The 26,520-nt window shown below is 48.8% G+C and overlaps 2 protein-coding genes across 7 annotated transcripts in view; both read right to left on the bottom strand.

Annotated features, from left to right (window-relative positions):
* The window catches only part of fgd4a (FYVE, RhoGEF and PH domain containing 4a), a 29,566-nt gene extending 24,776 nt beyond the window's left edge, over positions 1 to 4,790 (bottom strand). The window contains exon 1 of one of the 4 annotated variants that reach the window (XM_029152887.3): positions 4,518 to 4,790. In XM_029152887.3, the coding sequence (XP_029008720.1) occupies positions 4,518 to 4,623 (106 nt within the window). In that variant the 5' untranslated portion in view covers positions 4,624 to 4,790. Of the gene's footprint in view, positions 1 to 1,755; positions 1,847 to 1,965; positions 2,290 to 4,517 lie in introns of those variants that run through there. The other 3 variants (XM_055509928.1, XM_029152886.2, XM_029152889.3) reach the window with 3 other exon arrangements.
* An 876-nt stretch (positions 4,791 to 5,666) lies between these two features.
* bicd1a (bicaudal D homolog 1a) lies at positions 5,667 to 24,879 on the bottom strand. Of its 3 annotated transcripts, none has more exons than XM_029154044.3 (10): positions 24,295 to 24,879; positions 14,638 to 14,850; positions 12,841 to 12,993; positions 12,266 to 12,751; positions 10,864 to 11,256; positions 10,079 to 10,780; positions 9,853 to 10,004; positions 9,556 to 9,766; positions 8,163 to 8,248; positions 5,667 to 7,560 (listed from the first exon to the last, which is right to left on the bottom strand). In XM_029154044.3, the coding sequence occupies exons 1-10, from the start codon at positions 24,508 to 24,510 to the stop codon at positions 7,440 to 7,442; spliced, it is 2,733 nt and encodes a 910-aa protein (XP_029009877.1). In that variant the 5' UTR covers positions 24,511 to 24,879; the 3' UTR covers positions 5,667 to 7,439. The 3 variants fall into 3 exon arrangements, with proteins under 3 accessions (XP_029009877.1, XP_029009879.1, XP_029009878.1); XM_029154045.3 differs by having other exon boundaries at positions 7,422 to 7,560; positions 8,163 to 8,238; positions 24,295 to 24,877; XM_029154046.3 differs by lacking the exon at positions 8,163 to 8,248 and having other exon boundaries at positions 24,295 to 24,874.
* Positions 24,880 to 26,520: the final 1,641 nt, after the last annotated feature.

The raw sequence follows: 26,520 nt of genomic DNA, 5'->3' as shown, positions 1-26,520 counted from the left end.
AGAGATCAGCGAGGCTGATAAGCACCTCATTATTTTCATGTGTGTGTGTGACTACTGTGAGTCAAGTATTATTTAGGTTTTACATTTGAATACTACATGTGTAGATTTTTTCACTTCTGACCAAAATGTGTAAATGGAAAACATCTCAACTGAAGTAGCTGCAGGCGCTCAGAGCCGCGGCTCCTTCCAGCCTCCTCCCTCGTCTGCTTGAATTACGGCTCCGCGCAGGCAGCAGGCATCACACCCGTCCAACAGGATCGACTGCGCTCCCAGTGCATCATTTAACAGCATAACTGCACAATCGCATTACACGGCGGGCTGATCGGGTGCTGCGTTCTGACGGATGACGGGCGTCGTGGGAGGCTCGGATTCCATCAGAATGATCCGACTGGGCCCACGTGTGCCCGGCGCCGATGCTGGCTATCATAACTTTAATGCGTTCATCCGTATGAGTCGCACCCAATAAAACAAACAAACAATAAATTAATTGATTGCCATAAATAACCCGGCTGATGATGGCTAGCAGCTATGATGTCACACTGTCCTGAACAGAACAGAGACTTCTGCAAAAAAATATTAGAAATCCCATTATGAAAGTCAATGTTTAAGCAGTGCTGTGTTGTTGCCTGGTGACAACAAGCCCTCAGGTGGACACAGCTGAAATTACACCTATTCACCTTCACAACTTATTGACTCCACATACATGGAAAGCGGAAACATGGAAAGCAAACTAAGTGATTTAGAATTTCTTACTAGAACGTCTGACGACGATGTTGATGCCTGAATAATTCCACATGGGCGTTTTCACGCCGCGCCGGAGCAACGGTTTTTCCTTCCCAGCTGTTGGGCCTCACACACATCCTCCATTGACCCAGACAGCTGACACGATCACTGTGGGACGGCGGGGAACACATGGCCCTCGGTGGAACAAGAAGCACCCAGAGCCGGTGGAGGAAGATGTAGCGAGCCACAGCTCCATCTGCTACTGCCCTTCATCAGCTAAAGACTATATCTGTGACGTGAGGCCCGACATTCTGCTTTGTTCAGTATTATTACTATCATCTGCTCAAACTCTCAGGGAACAGTTCACTGTCAAATGTAATTCCTTTGATTGTAATTTAGAAACGCCTCTCCCACGTTGGAACAATGAGCTGGTGAAAGGGCCTGAGCCCGCCGCCGTTCCCAGCCTTTTCCTTCCTGCCAGCGAGAGCGAAGGCAGAAAAGCCTCGCGCCGTTTCCTCTGCTCCGCTGGTAAACGAGGCCGACTCACCCCCCGGCGCGGCGGAGGGGCGGCCATGTTAAAGCGCACACACACTTTTGGCCCGAGCGCCGCTGGGTAACGGGCCAAAGGGCCCGAGTGGCTGGAAGAGGGTCTTAAGAGGGGGGAACTGGTTCCTAGGCCTCCCAGAACAACACTCCCCTTTCAGTCCCAGTCCTGCAGATTTAATGCTGCCTCTCTCTCCTGCATCGCTCCACGTAGTCCCATTTGCAGTAGTTCAGTGCTGAACGTGTTTGCCTTAATTCATCACAGAGGTCTTAACACGTAGACGTTGCTGAGATGGACGTGTCAAAGCCACCGTTGAAGTGAAATGACAACAAGCTGAATGAACTTGTACCCGATGCCAAGAGGCTCTGTTGTTCTGAGCAGCTGCATCACCTCAGCAAAGTGTTAATGTAAGTAAATGTCGGACGGAAGCGCTTTATATGATGTTTTAATGAAAAGATGAATCGCAGCTGAAAAGCCGAACGTCTTACCATAACAGCAGAGCAGACACATCTTTGCGTTTTTACCTTTCCGCCTCCGGAACCAGTATTTGCGCCTTCGTTTCATTCCCAGTCCAGAGTCTTTCACTTTCAAAAGGATTTCAAAATGAAACGGAGGCCGGGCCGAGATCTCCTCTCAACACGTGCGCATTAAACCACCGCTCTCTCCATTGTGTCGGTCGGTCTGTAAGCACTACCTACCGGAGGGAGCGTGCCTCAGCAGGGACCTCCTGTAGGTGGAGGCCAGGTAGTCCAGGCCGCGCGACAGCCAGAAGCTCATGATGACAGTGGAGGCAGTCGACTCAACACAAACACTGACAACTACACAGAAAATAACACCTCAGCACTTTCTGCCCTTCTCTCCTCCGCCTCAGCCGAAGAACACGCTCAGCTACAGTCTGAGGACAGCACTGATGAGAACGAGAAGTCATCCAGCAGCCGGGGCACACAGCACGTCCTCGGTTTCATAAAAGTCAGAAAAAAAAAGGCCCGTTTGCTCAACCAGCCCGCATCTTCCTCTCTGTGAGGTTGCTGCACTGCCCACCGGGCCGCAGGTCCTAATTCACCGATTCTCGGCCCAGAGTGAGCTCGTACGGCTGTCACCTTGATCGGAAGAGCCTCCCAAGCTAACAATGCAAAGTGTGTGTCTGTGTGTGTGTGTTGGGGGGGGGGGGGGGGGGGGGGGTGCTACAGTCAGGAAGCCTGGATGGGAAACAGCGCCCTGCTTGAAACGCACTGGATGTTTACGCTCACGCTGGGACTGGAAGCAGCAGTGACAGCGTCACACACAAACATGCGCTTGCAAATAAAGGAAGTGTCAACAGCTTTAGACAGTTCACATACTTCTATACAAACAGTCTAAAAGGTAGATCATTGTTTCCTTTTCTACCACACTTTATTAATAATCCAGAAATGTCCCAGAATGAGAGGAACAGCTGTCTGTGTCTGTGTGTGACATTTGCACCACTTCCATTTGAAATAACCAGAAATGCTTCACTACAGATGCTGTAACAAACTAGTGAATCGAGGATAACATTGACATTTCCATACCACATTACGTTATCAAAGAGCCACTGCTTTGTTAAGGGAAGAAAGAAGTGGACAACTAAATCCGAACACAAAGGTGAGCGTATAGCGCCACCTACTGGCACGTTTGTTAACTACAAAACAGAGCTAAACAAACAAAAAAAAAGCTTTTAGTTTGGTTAAACTGGAGACTTTTCATTCTCTCTCTTGCCTGATTTTCATAGTAAGACGAGTTAAACTAAAACTTGTCCCCCTGAATTGGCCCAACATGGACAGAGGCAGGATCTCGACAGCAGAATTCATACAGTGCGAGTACAGTTAATGTAATCATCTATCATGAACTGCGCTGCACAAACAAACCACTGTTGCGTGAAGTGAGTTGCAGCCAGCGGAGAACAGCGCGAGGGTTCAGCTCAGGCTCAATGAGCGTCAGTGCAGCCAAACAATGGCAGCACCAGTAAAGCAGCGGCCTCGGGTTCACACAGCCCCGCTGCCTCGTTCCTGAGAAGCACAACACAATCGGCCCCTTTGTTGTGGGGCTGCTACAGCTGGACTCACTATTTGCACCTAAAACAGCGAATGCGGTACAATCGCCACACAGGTTTCGACAAAGCAAACAAAACTTGGGTGTGATATTTATGGAGAAATTATATTGGAAACACTGTAGCAGATCGTTTCTGCTTTGTAAATACAACAAGACGGGACAGAAGGGACGGAGCAAACGGGCCATTCAGACGCATGACGGCATCCACAGAACGCGCAGTGCTGACATTTACTGTATGTTGCAGCTTCGCAGCTGTTGCGCAATGTTTTATAGGAGAAAGCGAACCACAGTTGACTCATAGCTGCTCTAAGAGGCAGTTTTATACCACTCCAGTGACCTGGATGTACAGATAACGGAGAACCACCGATCGTTAAAATATCTGAGAGAAGCAGGATCTGACATGCACAATAATAGGCTCTGTCAGTACAATCACCGTCAAACCGGATGATACAAATGGGCTTTTCTAGTTCTTTTATCCAAGAAAACAGCCTCTGCCCTTGGATTGAATCCTGCACGGCTTCTGCTTATGTCTTAGACAAAGCATGAAGCAAATGTCGATTTATTAACCGTAGTCATTATCCAATGTTTGAAAATTGTGCAACACGAGGAAGATGGTGATGATGAATGCGGTCAATATGAACGTGTCAAACAGATCATGTGTGGATAGACCTGGTTCCTAACTTCTGTGACTGAGAGCTTTACACACAAACTGTGAGCTATGAGCTCAGATCCACCACACTATTACAATCAGTCAAAGAGCAAAGTTCAAGTGCAGCGTCATAATTCTTGAAGCGTGTTTGCACAGGCGCGGAGCACGGCTGCACGACAGGACGAAGCCAGGCGTGAGTTTCCTGCTCACTTCCAGCGCTACCTGTGAAGCGGTGATTTCCACAGTGGATAAAATGCTCCGTGAGGCGGTTCGTGGCTGCAGGACGTGCTGGAGCCTGCCTCTGAAGCCTTCATACCTGCTGAGCGCTCAGTAACTCAGCGGTGGAGGCGTGCGTGTGTCTCACTGCACAGACTGGCACTTCCATCCTTTCCCAACAGAATATGTCACAAGTCATGAGTCAGCGTGGGTCGGGAACGAGCCGGTTTCACGTTTACAGCCTGTAAATCATTCCTTTGTGGAATTAGCACCGCAGACCTGCTCTGGGACAGAAGAGTGGTTCCGTCAAGAACCTACCTGTTTGCTCCTCCTCCTCCTCACTGATCGGGACTGGACCCTTCCTGCGAATGGCGACCCTGTTGAAGCTGCCCATTTTGTCAGGAGCCACCGGTTGCTCCAGCATGGAGAGAGAGAGCGATCCTTGTAAGAAGCGGAGTCAAAGGGGCTCAAATGAAGAAACAGCGCGATCGCCCCCAAAACAGCGGCGCTCCTGCGCGTTGGTCGCTTCCACGCGGCTGGAGAGAAACAATCACAGCATCCCGCCGAGGTGAGTAACGCGCAACGGCCGAGGAAGCGCTGGGCACGGTGGTAAACAGCTGTGCACGCGTGACGGCGAGCGGGGCGTCATCCAATCGTCTCCCTCCAAAGTCACCTTGGTGGGAGGTTCCCGAGCGCCGCCCGGCGCGCGCCTCTCCGCGCGCACCTCCCTGTTGTGGGAACGGCACAATGGACGCGCTGTTGGAGGCGGCAGCACGCGCACCGTGTCTGTAGCTGCGAGGACAGGAGCCTCGTTGACTCAATGCGACCGCTGGCCTCTTATTCTAAGAGCAACTATCAGAACAAAAGCCGCAACCTTATTCCAAACTTAGGGACTTTACTCCATCAGAAGGAGGAAGTGCGTCCTTCTCCAGTACAGTCACACGACAGCAGGATTTACAAATGCATAGTATTTAGGTTCATTTGAAAGTTCTGTTAAATAGTGAAACTTATATTTTTAATTTATCAGTAATTGAGTAATATATTGTCTATTTGACACTTGTTTAGTGTATGATGAGAACTTTACTATTAGATATGTTGTGTGGTAACTAGTTTTGCTTTACTTTGTAATTTGTCAGCATATAGGTGAACATATAGATTAACCTTTAATCCATATCTTAATTTAATATTAGCTAAAAGTTTTAAATAAAGGAGTTACTAAGCCACCTAAGACATGAATACATTAAATTATGTAATTAATTTATTCATGTCTTTATTTAATATAATAAATCACATAAACTAATAAATTTAAATGATTAAATCGTGTGCTATTAAACATGTATGTATAAATATATAAAACAGCAGTATAGTGGCATCATTGTTGCTGTGACTGGTGATGTGGTTGATGTCGCTCTGTGCACCGTACGCGCTTTGAATTTAATGAATACCAGAAACAAGGCAACATCGAAATTCAAGGACATGTCTTTTATTGACGTGTGAAACCAGCTAAACACGGTCTGATACGGAGGAAACCTGCTTCATTCCAGCCATCGCCGCCTTCAAACCACAGGCTGTTTATTATGGGGATAGTGCTTCTCCATCCTCTGCTATATTGTGCAAACAAACCAGGAGAGCCGGCTCACCTATGGGCCAGCATGGTTGGGACAACAAACACGGATCGCTCTGCAGTCGCGTGCTCTGGTCGCAGCCAACAGTGTGAACCGCAGGAAGGCTCCGCTTATTCCCAGAGCATTTCAAACCAACCCATTCATCCGACTATATGGCTAAAGTACGTGTTCAGTTCAGGAGGCGTTGAAGGCGTTCTAGGAGCATAAAGATGGAGCAAATGGGCTTCAATTATGCAACAAGCTCACACGTTACATCCATTTCAGAAACATCTAGTCAGCGTTAAAGGAAACGGACAACGGCGCTGTATCCGTGTCCCCATTATTGCTGATGTAAGCTGGGGACACTCTGCTTTTACCCTTCAGCCTGCTGGTTAGCTCATTTTGACACAACTGACTGAAAGACAAGGTCAGTCCTATGAACCACTTCACTCCATGGCCGGTGCTCCTGCATTGCGAGAACGCACAGTGCATAATTGTGCTTGGTCTGTACTGCATACAGCTACATGGTACAATCACAGACAAGGGTGGTTTGGAGGACTGGCGACATGGATGCGTTGGTTGTGATTGATGCAATTAAAAAAAAGGACAGAGAACACTTTATGGAGAGAATAAGCTTCTCAGCTAACATCCATCCACTTGAACCTGCGAAACTCAAAAAGCAAAACCACTTATCAACTCCAGTCTCTGAAGAGATCGGAGGTCTGTTACAGACACAACAACACTGACCCCCCCTTTTGTAAAAAATAAATAAACAAAAAAGAAGTATAAAATAGTTTTTACACACATGATTTGCAAAATAAATTGTATAAAAACCACAAGTTTCACAAGGAAAAGCTTGATTAAATCCACCTGTCACCAAAACAAGAAACTGTAATAAGATGTTTACCTGCACGTAACAAAGCCAACATCCTCCCATTCTGTAAAAATGACATATCCTGTATATTAGTGATTATTATAGTGACAAAATCTAAGTTAAATATTGAAACAACAGGCAATTGAACCTGTTTACTAGACCAGTAGGAACTTTTGTAAATAGCAAGTTCAGCTGTTTTCCTGTTAAACAGAGCAGAAACGTTTGTGTCCAGTATTAAATGTGCCAAATGGTGTGTGCGATCACCAAAAGGTTAACCACACGGGAAAAATGGCAAAAACAAACAAACAAACAAACAAACAAACAAACAAACAAACAAACAAACAAACAAACAAACAAACAAACAAACAAACAAACAAACAAACAAACAAACAAACAAACACATTCCAGTAATAAATATCTCTGAAACAAGTCACAAATCAATAAGTAAATAAATAATTACAAATAAATACTAATGGGAATAAGGTAAAAGGTTCCCATGATTAGGGTCTCTGGCATTTGAGCCCCACTTCAGTCTTTTCCGACACAGGATGCCACTTCTCCAGAGGATGAGAGTGTTCGGCTCGTGTTCTGCGACCCAGGTAACCAGGAGACCAGCTGTGGCTGGGTCAGATAGCTTGGGGGTGGGTACGGAGGTCAGTAAGCACCAGGCTGGACTGCTAGGTTTGGGGGGGGGGGTGCCCCCTTCCAGAGTGTCTCTGTCTCTGCTCAGACCAAGGCCAGGACCCGGGCTGCAGAGGTGAGCTAGGTGCCGGGCGGCTGGGGTTGCTGGGTCAGACAGTTACGGGGGTCACACGGGGAGAGGAGGCCCCTGCTGCCGGACAGGGCAGCCCGGCGGTCCTGGAGGTCCGTCACAGGTTTAGGTCTGAGGACGCACAGAGACAAAGCAGAGACGGGTGAATTAGACTGGATGAGTCATTCAGAGGCGACAAGGGGTAATAAACTATAGAACAACAGAAAGAGTGAAGGTCTGCTGGGCAGGTGAGGAACACGTGAACAAAAAGATACAACTAAAAGGGGTGAAAGGACAAGATTTTGTGATGCGTTCAAGTACTGCCTTAGTGTTATCATCCCTGGTTTTACAGCCACCTTCAAGCTTTTACCACAAATCCCCTGAAGATCCTTTCATTTAAACGCTTCTTTTAGCTCTGACCTCAGGTGAGATGTAATGGCGCCCAACCTCACCGTCCTGTCTCACACAGGATGGAAGTTTGGCCGTTTTGAGCCCAAATCCTTCTTCGTGTCTAAAATAATAACTTCCCTCTTTAAAGAAAAAGAAGAAGGGCGAGTGGCTACATGGGGGGAGTCTGTGCTACATGCCCAGCCCTCGGCTCAGATGTGAAAAGGATGTGGGAGACAGACAGACAGACAGACAGACAGACAGACAGACAGACAGACAGACAGACAGACAGACAGACAGACAGACAGACGTGGATCCCACCACTACCAGGCTCTACAGCTTGTTACCTGCGGGCTACGGAGGCTCGCCCTCGCCTCAGTTGCGGGGAGAGTGACGGTACTGAGGCAGCAGGCTGCTGACAATCTACAAGAAACTGATAAATTAGACAGATGTACAGAGTGGTGACACCCAGGGTTAGACAACAGGACAGAGAACACAGGGGGAGACGGGACAGGGCACGCGCTGCTCAGCCTGATGGGCGGCAACAACAATGGCTCGTTCTCGGCAGCGTAGATTCAGCGGTTTTACGGGTTCGCGAGTGAAATAGTCTCATCTGAGTGGGTCTGTGTTCAGCTACAGCACACAGCAACACAAAGCGGCTCAAGACAGAAATACAGACACAGTAACACACACACAACACACGCGCACTCGCGCTTGCAAATCCAATACTGTATTGATTTGTACGGCACAGAAAGAGCAGGGGTCGATCGCTGCTCCTTCATGAGCCCAAACAAGTGGACCCTGCTGCGTAGAGAACACGTGTACGACGTGTTGGCCCCCGTCTACGCGTGAGCCAAGCTAACGGTTTATATGATGAACTGGTGCGAGAGAGAAAAGGAGACGCGTCAAACAGCATTTGACAGGGAGGAGGATGGAAATGTGATGTGACATTTCCACCTGGTGGCGGGAGCTGGTATTACACCCACAGAGTTCTGTCAGGGAGGCGACCGTCAACGTGAAGGGGGATCACAGATGATTCAGGGTCTCAGCTAGCAGATCATTTGACCACCTTCTAGTTGGAATGGGTATATTTAGAAAACCCAGTAGTTCTAGTGTTAATAGTAGGCAATAACGTGTTCGGTCTGTTTAGGAGCTAAATGCAGGCACAGAGAAGAGGTCCGACTGGTTACTCTGAGCAGCGCGTGAGCAATTTAACAGCCTTTCAAATGCTTTTTGGCAGAACTCTACATGAGAAAATCACAGCATGCAAATGTACAAATGCACTATGTAAAATATATTACAGGCTGAAGTCCATGCAGATGTAAATAAAAACCCTGGCTTGTCATTCACTGAGTTCACCACAGGGAGGTAGTGTGAGTCACTATATGTTGAAGCAGACAGTGCATCAAGTTAATTTCCACTCTAAGGTCTTGTACAAAAGACACAAAAGGTCTGTTATTAAAACGTCCAACCTTCAGTCAGTCTGGAGGTGGGAACAGATCAAAACAGTTTTTCCTCCTCCCTGTATCCCATCTAAACCCGAGGCGTCTGGCTTGTGCAAGGACGAGGCTTGTGCAAAGATGGGTTAAACTCTAAACTCAGCCACTGAGGCGCTAGGAGGAGGGCTACAGAGGGCCGGGGGGGGGGGGGGGGGGGGGGGGGGGGCGAAGGTGTGGGTGCTGATGATGGAGCGGCTGTGGAGCCGGACGGGGCCGGGAGAAAGGCCCCCCGGGGACTTACTTTGGGCGGGCTGCTTTTGATCTTGGGCACCTTGGCCCCGCGGCCGCGGTGGATCTGCTCGTGGTCGAACTCCAGGTCCTCCAGGCGCTGCGTCAGCGCCAGCTTCTGCTGGATGGCCATGCGCAGCAGCGAGTTCAGCGTCTTCTTCTCGTCCTCCGCCGCCGCCAGCTGCCTCTGCATCTCGTCCAGCTGGGTCACGTACTCGTCACACCTGCAGGGACAACGGCACCGTCACACACACGGGGCTCTGTTATCTGCAGCACCTCCTGTTCTCTCCCAGTGCACAACGGAACCCACCTCGTGGCGAACATGGCCCTGAGGGAGGAGAAGGTGGCGGCGTCTTCTTTCAGCGCCTTCAGCTCGTTCCTCAGCTTCATCATGGTCTCCGTTACCATGGCCTTCTCGTTTTCATACTTGCTCTTTAGGTTGGCCAGCGCACCCTCTGCTGTCTGCGCATCACAACATCTGTATCAGACCCTCCAGTGTCACACTTTTACCGTAGAAGAAGAACTCTCCTCTTTACCTGCTTATTGGCTTTGAGCACCAGCCTGAGAGTGGCGATCTGCTCTCTCTTGGTGCTGAGGAGGGATTTGAGCTTGAGGATCTCCTCCATGCACGCCTCCTTGTCCTTATCCAGCATCGGCGCCAGCTCCCTGGCCGCCGCCCTCTGCCGGGACAGCTGCAGCGAGCGGTCCACGGCCCTCTGCAGGTGCTTGATCTGGTCTCTGATGATGGCGTTCAGGTTGTAGATGTTCATGGGCTCCTTCCGCAGGTCCCCGCCGGCCTCCGGGGGCACCGGCGACGGGCACGGGTGGCGGGTGGGGCTGCCGTGGCCGGAAGGGGGGTCCGCCGCGGCCGCGTCGCCGTGGTGATGGTGGGCGTCTTTGGCCTCGGGGGAGCAGGCGGCGGACACGGCGGCCAGGCGCCGGGCCAGGCGGGGCGAGAGCAGGGCCCGCGGGTCCTCGGAGCCCTTGAGGCTGCCGCCGCGCGTGACGCGGCTCTGCCGGTAGTAGTCCAGCATGACGCGGTTGGGCGTCTCGTTGTTGCACAGGCACACGTGGTGGTAGAGCTGCGCCAGCTCCTCGCTGAACGTCACCAGCTCGTCCTGCGCCGCGTTCAGCAGGCCGTGGCTCTCCGCGGCCGCGCCGGCGGCGCCGCGGAGCTCCGCCTCCAGGCTCGCCGCCCGCTCCCGGCCCTCGCGGCAGCTGCGCTCCAGGCGAGTGACCTGCTCGGGGGAAATCAGTCAACACGGAGCTGCACGGAGCGGAGGGGTTTGAACACAAGTCTCAAAGTGCGTGAGCGACAAACCTGTTCACTCAAGGCCTGCAGCTTGTCGTCGCTGTGGCAGTCTCCCTGTCCCTCCACAGCCTGGTTGTACTTCTCCTTCAGGGCCTTGAGCTCGGCCTTCAGTCCGATCACCTCCGTCACCGCCACCTTGTACTTGCTCTCCAGGATCTCGAACCCGTGGACGTCGGGCTCGCGGCGGCCGCCGGCCGGCGGGGACGCGGCGCCGCCGTCGGGCTTCTCGCGCTGCTTCGGGTCGTCCAGCTCTTTGTCCCCGTTGAGGCACTTCATGGCGTTGACGCGCTCCGTGAGGCGGTGGACCTGCTCGTTCTGCTCCGTCAGGACGCCCTGCGTGTGCTGCAGCTGGGTCTGGGACTCCTGCAGGTTCATGAGCAGCGCCGCCTTCTCCCGCTCCACCTGGAGGGACAGAGGGTCAACAAAGCCTCAATCTAAATTAGCCCGCGCTTATTTCTCAATGATAAACCACCGTTAAAACCGGACGCCTGCTCATAAACGCTTTAGGAGAACCCACAGCTCAGTTGCGCACATGCATAATCAGTATGACTTGGCTAAAATACACAAAGAGCTTAATAAAGATAAGGACAAAGTTTTGTGCAACATCTGTAATTAGGCAGCGAGTGATCAAACAAATGGGGATGGACTCATAAGCTGGTTCATCTCAAACCTTAATGGTCTTGATCCCGATAAAGTTAGTGCACTGAACACATCAGGTTAATGAATGAAACACTAAATGCCTAAAGTTTCTCCTACAGTCAAACAACTTTAGAAATTTTTAAAATAGGCTATGTTGATTTTGCAAAATGTGACTGGCAATGATGAGCGTGGCTTTCGCTTCTTTCCCAGAATAATCACATCAAGGAGAAAGTTGATTAGGGAGTAATTGTGTTTACAGAGCGGCACACGGCTAAAGCATCACCCGCTAATCAGATTTCCTCCTCTCCAGGTTCACGTAGGCTGAAAACTGCAGCTATGCCTTAATTACATTTGATCACAAATCTAATCTGCCTATTATTTTTAACGTGTGCAGTTTAACACTGACTCCAACAGAAAGTAGTGGGCTCCATTTCATGGATGCAGCCCATCATAATATAATTGTTGTATAAATGGAAGTGGACAGCAGATAAAAAAACCAAAACGCGCCGCGACGTTTTCTCCTCTATTTCTGTCGCCATTTCTCCAAACAAACAGCAGAAAGAGTCATTTTCTGTCCCCGTCCCGCGGCCGTGTTTGCTCTCGAGCTCATCAGACGCTAATCACTGTGACAGAGCTCCCGACGACTCACGCGAGCGCATCGCCGCGCCCCTCATCTCCACCCACGCTCTGCTGGCTGACGCTCGAACCGCTTGTGCCTCATTTGAATCTATTGATTAATATTGTTGTTACAAACATGTGCACTGTGACTCACCTGTAGCAGCTGCTGCTTCAGCTTCTGCATCTCTGACAGGTTGAGCTCGCTGAACAGGTCCGGCACCGGGTGCAGGCCCTCCGCCTTCCGGCCCGGGCAGTACTCCCCGTTGATCTTGGCCGCGTGGAGCTGCCCGTTGCGCCGGTTGTTGTCCTCATTGTTGCCGTTGGCGGCGGGGACGGCGCCGCCGTTGGTGCCGCCGGTCCCGTTCGCGTCCTCCGGGAACTTGAGGCCCTCGACGCCGGTGACGGTGAGCGCCAGGTGGGCGCCGGCTCCGTACACGCTGTCGCTCAGGCTGATGTGATGGGCCAGCTCCTTCCGCAGGTTGTTCTTGTGCTCGCGCTCGCTCTTGAGGGCGTCCAAGGCCTCCTCCAGCTGAGCCTCGGAGATCTCCTTCAGGCGCAGCGCGTCTTCCAGCTGGCTGTTGAGGAGAACCGTCTCCTCCTCCAGCACCTTGATTTCGTGCTTCAGGCCTTCGTACTCCACCTGGGGAGAGGAGAGGCAGGAGGGAGTAAGAATCCTGATGGGGACAGTGAATGCAACATATCAGATGCAGCAGGTACAGACTAGTTTACCTGGTTCTGCTTCAGTGTAGAGACCAGCTTCTGCAGAGTGATGTTCTCCTCCTCCAGCTCGGTGTAGTCCTGGAGCAGCCGGGTCTCTCTGAACTTGTACTCCTTGATCTCCTCCCTCATCCGGCTCCTTTGCAGCTCCAGCGTTTCATTGCTCTGCGGTCGGAAACAACAATGGAGTACTTAAAAAAGTTCTAAAGGTCACGTGTTTAGGTCGCCTGCTGTGCACAGTTGCTGAGCAGAATCACACAGAAATGTTGGAGAAATCCCCCAGCACCAGGGTCGTATATCTGAGTAGAGTAGACCTCAGCAGAAGTACTAATGTAGAGGAAGACTGATGAGGCCTGTCTCAGAACGAGCTGACACAGGTAATTTAAAACCATCACCATGTTACCGTCAGGCAGGTTCACATCTACATCCGATTTACACACATGTATGGGCTTCAAGTGCATTAATCTGATTTGTAGAAGGATGTAATAAAAAAGCACAAAACATTCATTCAACAATAAATATATATATATATATATATATACATATATATACAAAAATGATGCATGGTCGGGAAGAAGACGTGTGTTTGTTCCTTGCTCACTGCAGAGCTGCCTACTGCTTCCTGTACATATGGCAGAAGTGCTGACCCAGGATAGGGTGGTACACACACACACACACACACACACACACACACACACACACACACACACACACACACACACACACACACACACACACACACACATGCACACTCTCTCTCTCACTCTCTCTCTCTCTCTCTCTCTCTCTCTCTCTCTTTCTCTCTCTCTCTCTCCCCTTCTCTCTCTTTTCAGAACCTCTATTTTCCACTTTGTGTGTGTTTATGGGTCAATGACAGTTTTAGTGCTGGTGCCTGACTGACTGCAGGGCCTACTTCTTTCAAACTAATAGGAGCTAAAGTGCCACGGCTTCTGCAGCTGCACTGAAAATGTTCCTATCCTAGTCCGGGAAATAAATAAATATAAGTCAGTGAGGCTGTATTTAAGTGTCATGGTCTGTAGTGACCAGGATCAGGAACAGTACAGCACACAACTCTGGCAATGGGCCTGCTACAAACCAGTCACTGACCCAGAGGTCGCTGCTGGGACAGACTCATGACACAACAGCAATTGGTTTATTCCAATTTATTACTACAACTAATAAGTTCTGGTAAATGACTACTGTGCATAAATATAATTGTGAGGCTACACTGGCTCAGACCAAAGATTTGTGTGTGTGACAGACCCCTAATTTAGCTGCAACATCTGCTTATCATGTGTAAAAGGTGAGTCTTGCTGATAATTGGCCTCCAGCAGGCAAATGAGGCTTTCAACGAGAAGCAGAAGGCATCTGATGATCACATCATCATTAATTAAAGAGCCCTGAACCTGTTGACTAGGCTCATCAGGAAATATTCACCTTGCTGCTGTTCTATCAACAGGTCTTCATATCACTCTGCTTATTTGCATAGTGTTGGTACTACTGTATGAGGGGTTCGTGCTGAACACCCTCAGTAACAGCTCATATTCAGCGATGAATCAACGAATGAACACGTGTGTGTGGGTCTCGTACTGGTTGATGACAGCGGTCTGCACATGTGCCGAGCTCAGGGCATTTCATTCATTCCCCAGCTTAGCCCCGGATTTTCCCCCCACAATGGGGTCGTGGGCCGCGGTGTCTGACCCCGGCGCGAACTCTCCCAGTGGCTGCAGACGTGCGGACGCGCGCTTGCACGCACGCATCTCACCCCCTCGCCCCTCTCTCTGCAGTCAGCGAGCGTCGACCTCTCACCTCTCGCAGCTCCTGCACCAGCGCGTTGAGCCGCTCGCTCTCCGACCGGGCGTTGGACGCCACCGAATGGCTCAGCGTCACCTCGGCCTGCAGCTCTGACACTCGCCCCACGTAGTAGGCCTCTTTGGACGCCGACTCCCGCAGCAGCGTCTCCTCGTTGGTCTCTCCGTCCTCCGCCACCTTACGCTGGTTGGAGTAGGCCTGGCCGAACGCCTGGGGGGGGGGGGGGGGACGCAGGGATGAGCACTGGATGACAGGCAGCAAAGTGAACGGGCTGATTGCAAAACTAATAGGAGAGGAACGACTAATAAAACATCTTTTGCAAAGTCGAAACCGGAATGACGCCGATCCAAATCCTGTCATATCGCATCAGCCTCCTAATCCTCGTGAGGGATTTGCGTCCACTGGCAAGAAAAGCGAGCAGATCTTACGGCCTCAAGCCCAGCGCCGCTGAGCTTTTGACCACCGACGGCAGCGACAGTCTTCCGTCTGGGTGGGATGATGTTTCACCGTGATCAATAGACACATTGTTCCCATTTTCCTGACACAGGTTTTCACGGCACGGAGAGCTGACATGTCGTGATGAAGGAGGCGAGGCCTGATTGAGAAAATCAAAGCAGGCATCAACAGCAAAACAGGAAGCACTGCATCCACCCGATGGGAGGAAAGCTCAAATCACAGCAGGGGTCAAAACTATTTGCCGGAATCAAAACCAAAGCCGTCATGTGAAGTTATCATGGTGATGTGTAGTTATTATAGTCCTCTGGATGCAGCACTCCAGATACAGTTACGCCACCAAATCGACCATATAGTCATAGGGGAGACATTTATTTTAAACTAGATTAATAATCCACAAAGCATCATCCCAGTTCTCTCTGCTCAGGATGAATCATTTATAATGGAACAAACATCTATTATTTGGAGCAAACCTGTGCCCCGTTGTGCAGCTGTCTGAGTATGAGGTCTTTGGCTGAACAAGCAGCAAGTTTTTATTACAGTCAGACAGCTAGTTTATGCGTGATACACATGATCTACAGTACATGCTGAGCCATGTAAATCATGTACATTAATACACTGCTGTTTGTGATGATTCCCCTTTGGGCACATTTTAAATTCCACACATTCTTCTGTTTCCCATTTGAATTAAAAATGTAACTATGCAGCACATTATACAATTATATTTGTAATTGTCATGAACAACTCACGAAAAAATACTATTAGAGACTATTATACTGGGGCTCAGTCTCTGTGTAAATCTTTCTTTTTCCTCCTCTCGCTCTCTCTCTCTCTCTCTCTCTCTCCCTCTCTCTCTCATTCCTTGCTCTCACTGGACGGTCGCGGTGTGATTGCAAAGAACGGTTAAGAGGGAGGAACAAAGCTGAACAGCTCTATATTTTTCTTTGCTTTAGATGAGAGGCTGTCAGCATCTGAGTAGGCTCCACTTCAACAGCTGAGCCCTACAGCACAACTCGACCCCACAGGGCCACTGTGTTGCTTTTCTGGCATCAAAGGTAAAAACAATGATATAAAGTATAATAATAAAGTATTATAAAGTACAATATGACCTTTCTTGACTGATGGTCTTTGAAGACAGTGGTATTTGCTAACTTGATATTTAATATTAATCAGAAAGAAGAAATATAATATATATAAACTCTCCTTTCTAGTCTGTGTTGTTCAATATTCACATTTTATGCAGTATTTACTCTTTTCTGGTCAACAAATGCCAGATGAACAAAGCAAAAACAGACACATGCAGTAGAACATTACAACCAGTGATTCAGCATCACACTCGCAGAGAATCTCTGGCTCCTGATGGTTTCCTCCTTCCTGGGCTTAGCGCAGCTCCTCGAAGTGTGCTCGCTCCATCTGCGTATATGGCTCCTCTCAAAGGAAATCACCGTGAGTGACACTGATGGCTGTGGGTCGATGTTTACACATAAAAGAGCCCAGTGTGCCGGGGCTCTCCTGTTGGTGTCAACTGTATAGAGGCGGTGGAAATAACACAATAGCAGCTCTGTATTTTTTTCAGGATAATTACAGCGCTCCACGCTTTATTAAAGTGATGAGAACAGCGTCCTATACTGTATGGCAATTATAACAGTTATTTAAGCCAGAAAACATATGAAATGGTGCAGGAAATTAAAGTTTAAGCCACAGATTGGCAGCATGTTTTCATACTAAAAACCACATTATGCATTCAGCCTTGGGGCTCACAGGCCTTCTGTGCCTCAGTGGATGAAGTCCAGACAATGGAGCCCCCTTCTATAGATATTCACCCCTGGGGCCACGGCGAGAGGTGCAGCTAGAGGGAAGAAACAACCACTGCACCACTGTAAAGAGAAAAGGATGTGTGTGTATCTGTGTGTGTGTGTGTGTGTGTGTGTGTGTGTGTGTGTGTGTGTGTGTGTGTGTGTGTGTGTGTGTGTGTGTGTGTGTGTGTGTGTGTGTGTGTAACCCTGAAATCCTTGTGTTGCAGTCCCTAATGAGGAGCCAAGGGAGAGCCTGCAAGCGTGTGCATATACACCAGGAGTCTATTTTTACACACTGGAGAACCACTGCTACTACTTGGCTGCTAAGATCCATCAAAGTATCATGATTACAGTCATGTATCCAGTCTATCCAGCAGCACAGACCAACTATATTTATAGATAAACACAAACCAAGCTCAGATCGGGGTGTGATTAAAATTTCAAGGTCAGAGAGCTACAGTAAGATGCTGTCCTGTAACAAAATAGTCCTGAATCAATAAATGATTTATGTCTGTGCCCTGTTGTATGTAAAATCAGGATTATTTTGTATTTTAGACTCTAGATGGTTGGCCTCGACAACTGCGTCCAGGAGTTCAGTACCATGGAGAGAGACATTCAGTCTGCTGCTGAGAAGTTAAGCAGCTGTTGGTCATGGAGAAACACTGTGTTGTGCCCACTATGAGATACAATATATATTGTATCTCAATATTGTTTTTTTTTTTTAGATATAGATAGATTTTGCTTGTGAACATTTCAGCACACAGCAAATACATATTTAATCCATCCCTACAAAACAAAAATATTAGAGACATAAATCAGATTGGATTTTAGTGAAGATACAGTCACAGCATGTGAACAACAACTAACACAGATCAGCCTGAATGAATCAATAACACACATGGAAATATTCCTGACTCACTTTCTCTCACATTGTTTGTGTGAGGCTTCAGGAGTTATACAACAGAACAGTTAGAAGGGAAATGCTGAATTTGTCATTCACAAAGTTCACAAAGTGAACACAAATATATCCCCTGTCAGCAACTAAAATGGGTAAAAAGACCAAATTGAGTGGAATATCCCTTTAAATATTTATTATCAAGCACCCCCATTGGGCCGCTATCACTCTGATAGCCACAACAACGATAAACCGTCCACGTACAAGAACGGGAAATCTGCCCCGACGCTTTTGCCCTCTAACAAGGACGCAAACATTTATGAGCGACAGGGAAAAGTGCCAAGTCGAGAGATGTGTCATGGATAAAAACACACCAGAGAGGGGGAGCTGGGTGATCGCAGCCCAGCAAGAACGGAGGTCGCACAACAAAAGCACTGACACTAATTACAGCACAACAAACGCACTGGAGGCGTCATTTCAACAGCAAACTCTAACCTGTGAAAACATGTGCTTAGAGTTGTTCTTGGACCTGATATTACAACCCCGTCACCAGGATGCTTATCATTTTTTGATACGATGTTGTGTCTGTACCATAATAGTAAATATTTCATGCCTGGGGAAGAACTGCTCTGCCTTGCATTCCTCCTTGTTGCCCCCCTAAAGCCTCTTCCTCCAACAACAATACGCTTTCATACAGACACTCATGAAGAAAAAAAATCTATAAAGCAGGATAACAACTGAAAAACCCTAATACGCGTTGCAGCCAATAATCCACCGTAGTGACACATCTGTCGCTTTGTCACCAGCTCAGTGTGGAGGACAGGCGCTGCGAGGGGCCGAGGCGCTGCCAGAGGACTGGCTGCGTTTAGCTAAAAAGATGTGGTTTGCTACACGGGTTCAATTTGGCTCACGTAAAGACGCTGGATCATGTCCCAGACTGTCCATCACTTCAGATTCTGTGATTCTGTAACAGGAGGAGGCAGCTGTACTGAATCTCTAATGAATCTTCAATTTTCCTCCCCTTCAACTACATCCTGAAATTCCCCTCTCCTTCTTGTTTAATCCTTGTTGTTTCTGTACTGATAAAGAGGATGTTACAATGGAAGTGCTCAGTCGGGAGGAAAATGCTTTCGAGCGCTACCAGCTGTGGCTGTGTCACATGTAGCTGTCGTTCTGCTCGGAAACGCGACCGCGAGGAGATCACGAGCGACTGGACCACGCGGACGCGCGGCCTGCGCCTGAAGGCATCGCTGCGCAAGAACGCGCACTCAGGAATACACAGTGAAGTACGCGCCATTCACCGGAGCACAATGCGGAGCCAGACGGACAACAAGGAATGAAGGGAGGAAGTGAAGAAGAAAATGACGGCGCCAGTGAATCAGACGTTTGTGTTCAGCCAATGGTTTTCGGTCTAAAACCTGTGCAAACGCGGGAATGCGATGCTGCGTCCTCGCCCTCGGGGCCCGGCCCCATAAACACAGTGACGCTCTGAAACTCATGAAAACTGAAGTGACCGAACAAACAACCGAACAAACTTTCTATCACTAATAAAAGCACGAATGACCTACTTAACGAACGTCCCAGCTCCTTATCCCTCAGATAATAATAATATTAATAATAATAACAAAAATCATTTATTAATGCCTAGAAGCCTCTGAGTGGCTCCTCTCTGCATCATATTCCCTCTAAGTGACAACAGTCCATTTTTATTATGATCACTAAGTAAGTACTAGGGCTCCTCTGCAGTTCCAGCATTCAGGAAGTAGCCTGAAGGGAGGGAGAATTAGAGCGCTAAGTGGAGACTGGCCCACTGTTTCCCCTCGCTGCTACAGCACACGTCACCACTATGAGCTACCGGGAGCCTTATTTAAAGGGAAAAGGTAAGATGAGCCCGGACTGCAGCACCGGGGAGACACACCCAGAGAGGCAGCCGGGGCATGCGATACACACACACACACACGCACGCACGCACGCACGCACGCACGCACACACACACACACACACACACACACACACACACACACACACACACACTTCCTCCTCTCTGCAGTGGAGAACTCACACATACACTACATACTACAATGGACAGGCTGCCCCCCCCCACACACACACAGCCCTGTTGGTATTGACACAGGGGGCCTCAGTGCTTTCGTGTCGTCATCACGTCCAGCATGCCGTCACAAACAGCTTCTTCCCTTGATTTTCATGACCTGGCTTGACGTCAGCTCTACTACGATAAAGCGCGAGGTTAATTAAAAACGAGCCGATGATTTAATTTCCATCTCGTTCTGCACGTGGCCTAACGCTAACACTGAGCCAGACAAATCCTCTGAGCCTGAATCTGTGCCACACACCCACTATGAGGGCGTCTTCGTCTGTGAGGAGGAAGAGGAGCGGCCGGAGTCTCAGGCGACCACTGCTCCACATTAGGGCCTCTCGTCGTCGCCTCCTCCCTCCGCGGAGATGATGAGCACGAGAGAAGATTATGGTCAAAGGGAAATGAGTCTGTCTAGAGCGAAAGCCAGGCACGGACTCATAACAGGCAAATCACCGAAACGACGGCGATGAATTCAGACAACAGATGTCACAAGCGCCGCTCGCTCCACGGAGACGGTTCGGAGGAAAATACAGAAGTTCCCCCGCGAGACGGGAGGCCGGCTTTCTGCTGCGCTTTCACAGTTTGCAGCACACACAGCTAAAGCAGACGACCAATCAATACGGCAGCCTGCAGGCAGGGGAGTCCTGTTCCCTCTTCCCTTCGCCAGCGGCCGTGTTTCACTGCAGCAGAAAAAAGGAGCTTTCTGTAAAATGGGAATCTGCAGGGAGGACGACACTGTCTTTTGTGTGTCATGAGATTTCAAACACAAAGGGACAAATAAGAAACAGGGCAGGCCTCACTTCAACCACTCAACACCGCCATAAAAACCCATAACAACAAAGAGACCTGGCTCATGGGCCGCCGTGGCTCCAGCTCGATCGCCCCTCTCTCTCCTCCCCACCACTCATGCCCAGTGACTGGACTGAGACAAACGACCTTCCCGTCAGCGGTGGACCACACGCAAGGGCGGTCGCGTGCACATCTGGCCGCTCACCTGCATTCCCAGGCCTGTCGCGTAGCTCAGGTCAAAGGTCAACAACACCAGACCCTGCAGCACTCAGAGTGTTCTCCCTCCATCGTGTGTTGACGGCTACATCCTCTAGCTGCCTGAGGTCTCCAGCAGCTAAAGCCCAGATTATTTCTGAGAAAAAGCTTTTTAGGTGACTAAATCAGCAGCTGTTCGTAATGCGTCCGATCTGTTTCACCAACATATAGTGATTCGCACAATGCACTCAAATCTACACATGAGCTTAGATATGATCTGATTCTCACTCAGAGGGAAAAAAAATCGATGCATAATTCCCACTTCACTGCAGGGGGTGAGGGTGGGGGGTGAGGTTATAGGGGTGTTCGGGGGGGGGTGAGCCAGGGGAGTGGGGCGGTGGGTGGATGGTGTTTTACAGCGCAGCTAAAGGAAGGTTATTGATTCAAGTCCCTGCTTCATTATGACTGTGTTCCATAGATGAACCCCTGCAGGGCGGGAGGAGAAGCGGGAGCAGAGGAATATTTAATGTATCGCTTCTCCTCAGTCAGGACGGATAGATTTACAACCACAGCTGCGCTCATGACGGATCCCTGAACATCCCTGAACTGGAGACCTGGGAGCGGAGAGAGGAGAGTTAACGACTGCTCAGTTCATGGCCTTCACTTCGTAGTAGTTTAAGGTTCAGCCTGATGGAGCTCAAGTCAGGCATCTCTGCATCACTATGGATCCCCCTAAGAACCTGGCAACCTGTTTGTTCCCCGTAGAATAAAGTGTAGGAAGTGACAAGTCATCAATAGTGCTATTGTGTGATTTTTCTAAAGGCAGAAAGCTCTGATGCTGGAGCGATGAGCAATGAATCAATCCTCCTCTTTGGGCTTTTTTCAAGCTGCCACGTGAAGATTTTGACGCAGACCTCAGCTGGCATTTTCCTCCGCCTGCAGACGCGGAGAACAGAACTGACCTGTGAACTGCCAGCGTCGATCACATGTGTCAAACGTGCTGCCTGTCAACATTACCATCATTATCGTCATGTCACAAGATTATTGGAGATAGAAGCGCAATTTTGTTGTCAGGGTCAAATCAAACGGCATTAATGTTTTATCCAGTGACAGGAAATCAGTGGCAGAACTTTAATAACTCTTCTCACACACACACACGCACGCACGCACACACACACACACACACACACACACACACACACACACACACACACACACACACACCCCTCCCACTCCGCAGTGATGGCATGCTCCTCTCTCGGCCTATTACACTGTGTCGTATCAGAGGTTGATCTGCCTGGAGACAGCACTAAAAGGCCAGAGCTCGGGGGTAATGGTGTCTCACTGGCTTAGGCAGCTATCCAAAGACAAATACATACTTCAAGTGCGAGAGCGGGCGCGCCAGAAGGCACGGAGTAAGACGGGGTAAGAGGATGAGTGAGGGAGCGGTGTGAAGGGAAACACAGGAGGGAAAAGGCCACTTCACGCTGCTCACAGGGACAAAACACGCTCTCAGCGCCTCTGCCGGGACCCTGCAGACCCTCCTACAGGTACAGTACAAGCTTGAAAGATGCCCTGGTGATATTCAAACTAAACCTCCAGCTTGGTTCCAAACTGCTGCTGTCCTGCATTGATGCTTGGAGCCTACGACAGAACGTGATTATAAACACACACACACACACACACACACACACACACACACACACACACACACACACTGAGAATATATACAATGAGAAACCTACATTTATTACAAAAACAAATATTGCTGTAATGCTTACTGTCAGCTCTGTGGATATGAAGCTATTTCCTCTGGGACATTTACTTTGAAGGATTGGATGAAACAGAAAATAAATGCCTCCTCAAACAGAATAAAATAAATGTGTGTAATAGGGTTTTGATCTTCCACAGTCAGATGCTGTGAGATGCTCCATCAGTCCCAGAAGCAATTCCAATTCCAATTTCCATTTACAGTGCAGTCTTCCTGCCCTTTTTTTTATAATGCACCTCTCCCGAGGATGTGAGCGGCTGAGGTGATGTTATTACAGTGGCAGGTTTTCCTCTCTGCAACTCAGCCTCTTGCGACAGACAGACTGGAACCTGGAGGCCTCTTTCTGTGGAAGCAATAACCGTTCCCTCCGCCACGCGAGGGAAAGAAGAGCAGGTGGGGAAGAAAGAGCACAAAGGACCCTGATGCTGGCGGACGACAGACGAAAACAAAGCGCGCTGGTGCTGCACTTTTCAACTCCTCTCAAAATCTCCTTCCCTTTATCCCTTCTTGCCTCTCACTGTATAAAAGTCCAGTGTTGTCATCTGATCGCTTCCTTCCCTGCTCTGACTTTATGACATTTCTGCCATCTTTCAATAATCCGCAAGCGTGAAATTTGAGTTTGGTCGTCTCTTCATCTTCAAAAACACCAAGATGATTCTGCACATCAGTTAAATTCAAAGAAACTTAAGAAAGAAATATGCTGTAAATATAATACTATTATTATTTATATAAACATCAAAGTCATTGGTCTTTCAAATTATGGACGCACTATTATTTCCATAATTTTATGATTTTTATACTGAAAACTTATTAAAGTGATGATGCTGAACATTATAAGAAGTAGCTCTCATCATGTTGTCTGTGCTGGCTGAAATTTACACACGTCCACAAAAAGCTCTCCTGTAGCTCTGACCCTGGTGTGAAGCCACTTCACAAGCGACCTTGAGCTGCGAAGCCCTGTCAGCAGCCGCCCCTTGATGCCTAATGCATGGGGCTTTAATGGCCGAATACGTGAACGCAGCCAGCGCTCATTATTCAGACCCGACCAAGAAGCGCTTCAGTTCAAAACCAGCCGACACAGAGCGACGCGACCAAAACAACGCGGAGAACGCTGTAAAATGTGAATGAATAAGCTTTCATCTTCAGGTGCCCTTGTGCCTTTGAGCAACAACACAAACAAGCAACAGCTGTGAGGATTCAGCCACTGATGGCACAGAGAGCAGCTGAATGGTCCAGAGGAGTTGCCTGGAATTGCTCTGTGCTTCATACACAAGGAAGGAACCCAGAGACAATAGACTGAGTGGTGGGAGGTGCAGTAGTGTTGGTGCTTACACCACAGACACAGCGTCCAGTGCTGCTGCCTTTGGCTCCACTGCACAAAAGGTTATGGTTGGAACTTGTTCCAACTCAATCACATCTTAAGCATTTTGAAAACAACAAACCCCACGACGAATAGTTCTAATTAAGCGTCATTAAAGCACTGATTTGTTTGTTTGGGGGTCACGTGACGGGCCCTGGTCGCTGCCCCCCCCCCCCCACTGTGACCCTGCTCTACCTGCTGACCGGTGCGCGCACTGGCCTCTGAAGCGACGGGAACGAACCCCCGGGGCTGCGTCCGCCACAGCTGTCACACAGCAACAGCGCCTCCGCCACCCACCTCCTGCAGCTGCTCCAACTCCTTCCTGAGGGTCTCCTGGTCGGTCTCCAGGTCGACATACTTCTGCTTCAGAGCCTGGTTCTCCTCCAGCACCACCAGACCGTACTCCGCGGCTCGGATCTTCTCCCGGTTCGCCTCGGCAAGTTCCTGGGTGAGCCGCTCCACGTCGGCCCGGTACTGCTCCACCGATCCCCCGCATCCTCCACCGGCGGCCATCGCCCCTGTCTGTCCGCCCCCCCCACCCTCGATGCGCGACTGCCACTGCCTCACCGCCGCGTCGGAGCGAGCCAAAGGGGCAGGCGGAGGCTGAGGGATGCTGAAATCCGCCCCCTCTCCGGAGATCCAGCGCAGGCAGGGGGTGAAAAACTAAGCCCGCAGATATTCAGATTCCCCCTAAAAGTCTAATCGACCAAACCCACTTTACACTCCAGCGTGATGGCCGATAGATGATGCGCCGCGGTTTAAAACCAGGTCAGTGCTGTTCGCTGTGTGACACTCGACAAAACAGAGAGCATCAATTCTGCTTATTCACGGGTGCGAGCGCGCCACCTGTCGGCCACCGCAGGAATAGCGTCGGAGCGATCGATCGGAGAGTTTATTTTACAAATTACACTTGCAAAATGCAGAATTAAAAGTTATGCAAGTTAACATTAAATTTATCGGACTTTATGGATACGGCCTAAATAACGTCTAAGCCTTATCTACTGTACGTGTATCTATTACATTTATTACAGGAAGACAAACTTAACTAAACTTAGTACTCCGGAGTATTAGTCATTTTATTAGTTTTATTCTAATCATATATATATATATTTAAGTGGTATTAAGCTGTGAGAAACTACATTTTGTCCTTGGTTCTTGTTTAGGTGTTTTGTATCCACATTACAGAAGAGACAACTTAGTTGCTAGTCTTTCAATTTGATGCTGAACACTACAAATACAGATGTTACACAGCAAATAAACAGAGTAAAAGTCTGATCTCACTGTGTGTGTGTGTGCGTCATGACTGATTTCTCTGAATCCATTACACTGAGCGCTATTAGCACAGACTCACAAGGCTTTTAGTGTGTTGTGTGATTTACGGCGTCCGCATGCTTTCATTCGTCCTGTGAGTTCTTATAACACTTCCCAAGCGAGACATGTATGTGTGGAGATTTATTTCTGCCACTTAAAAGTGATAAATATGTCACATCTGTTTACCTGAGAGATGACAGTAAATGGTCTATGTTTTAGTGAACTCCATAGCTTTTTAACTGGAACAACCATTGTTAGGTTCAAGCCATGGCAGCAAAACCTGGGATGAAAGTCAAGTTGAGTTAGTTTTAGACATATAAACCTTTTGCTACAAAAAACACTGGGAGGATTTTGTGTTGGTCGTTCTCCAACAACTTTTCACCTTGTATCCTTTAATCCGGTCCGTGCAGCCGGGAGAGCAGTTCCCCTCACTGCAAACACATGCAATAAAAGACGATATGAGTGGGGTGAAAAGTTGAACTGCACTCAGTGGCTTGTTAAATACAATCAGTCATGGTGCAGAGAGGTCAGCTGTGGCTTTGATAGCAAAGGTGATGCTTTGTTATCTTTCTTATAATTGGTAATTATTAGAAAAATGGCCTTGGGAGGAAGGAGAAGAGACGCGTTTGAGTGTTTGTTTCAAGGTGAAAAAAGGACAATTAAATAGATTTTATTGCATTTTATTAGTGGGACGGTCATGAGGCTTTTAGAACTTTTTCCATTAAAGTCACAACATTTCTTTAATCACGTCCTTTAGGTTGATAGTAATTATGGCTTCTTACTGGTGAACGACATGTTCTTTGTATTGCCCAGCTGACCTGCCAATAACCTCCATTTACAAGCCCAAATTAAGATAAGGAGAGGTTGTCAGAAAGCCACTCAGTTTATGGGAGCGCTGTATCTTATCTGAGACAAGGAAGTGTGGTGTCATGAAAAAGTCTGGATTCTGTGCTCCACAATAACACGGCTCACACACACCGAAGCAGGACCCGCACCACAAACCTTGAACTAACACATCTCAACAGACTTATCACCAGGACTCAACGCTCTCCTTAGCCTGCAGGACATTGATAAATGGGAAACACTAACCTTCTTGTAGCTGGTGAACACACAGTATGTACAGCACAGTTTGACAGATTCAGCATGTCTTTATTTTGTGCATCACCACGATTGAAGTCTCATATATTTGACTCTTCTATATAAGAGTCGTCC

Source organism: Betta splendens, chromosome 6 (assembly GCF_900634795.4).
Source record: "Betta splendens chromosome 6, fBetSpl5.4, whole genome shotgun sequence".
Taxonomy (NCBI): domain Eukaryota; kingdom Metazoa; phylum Chordata; class Actinopteri; order Anabantiformes; family Osphronemidae; genus Betta; species Betta splendens.
Note: the sequence above shows the minus strand (reverse complement) of the source record. Positions and strands in the feature narration are given on the sequence as shown.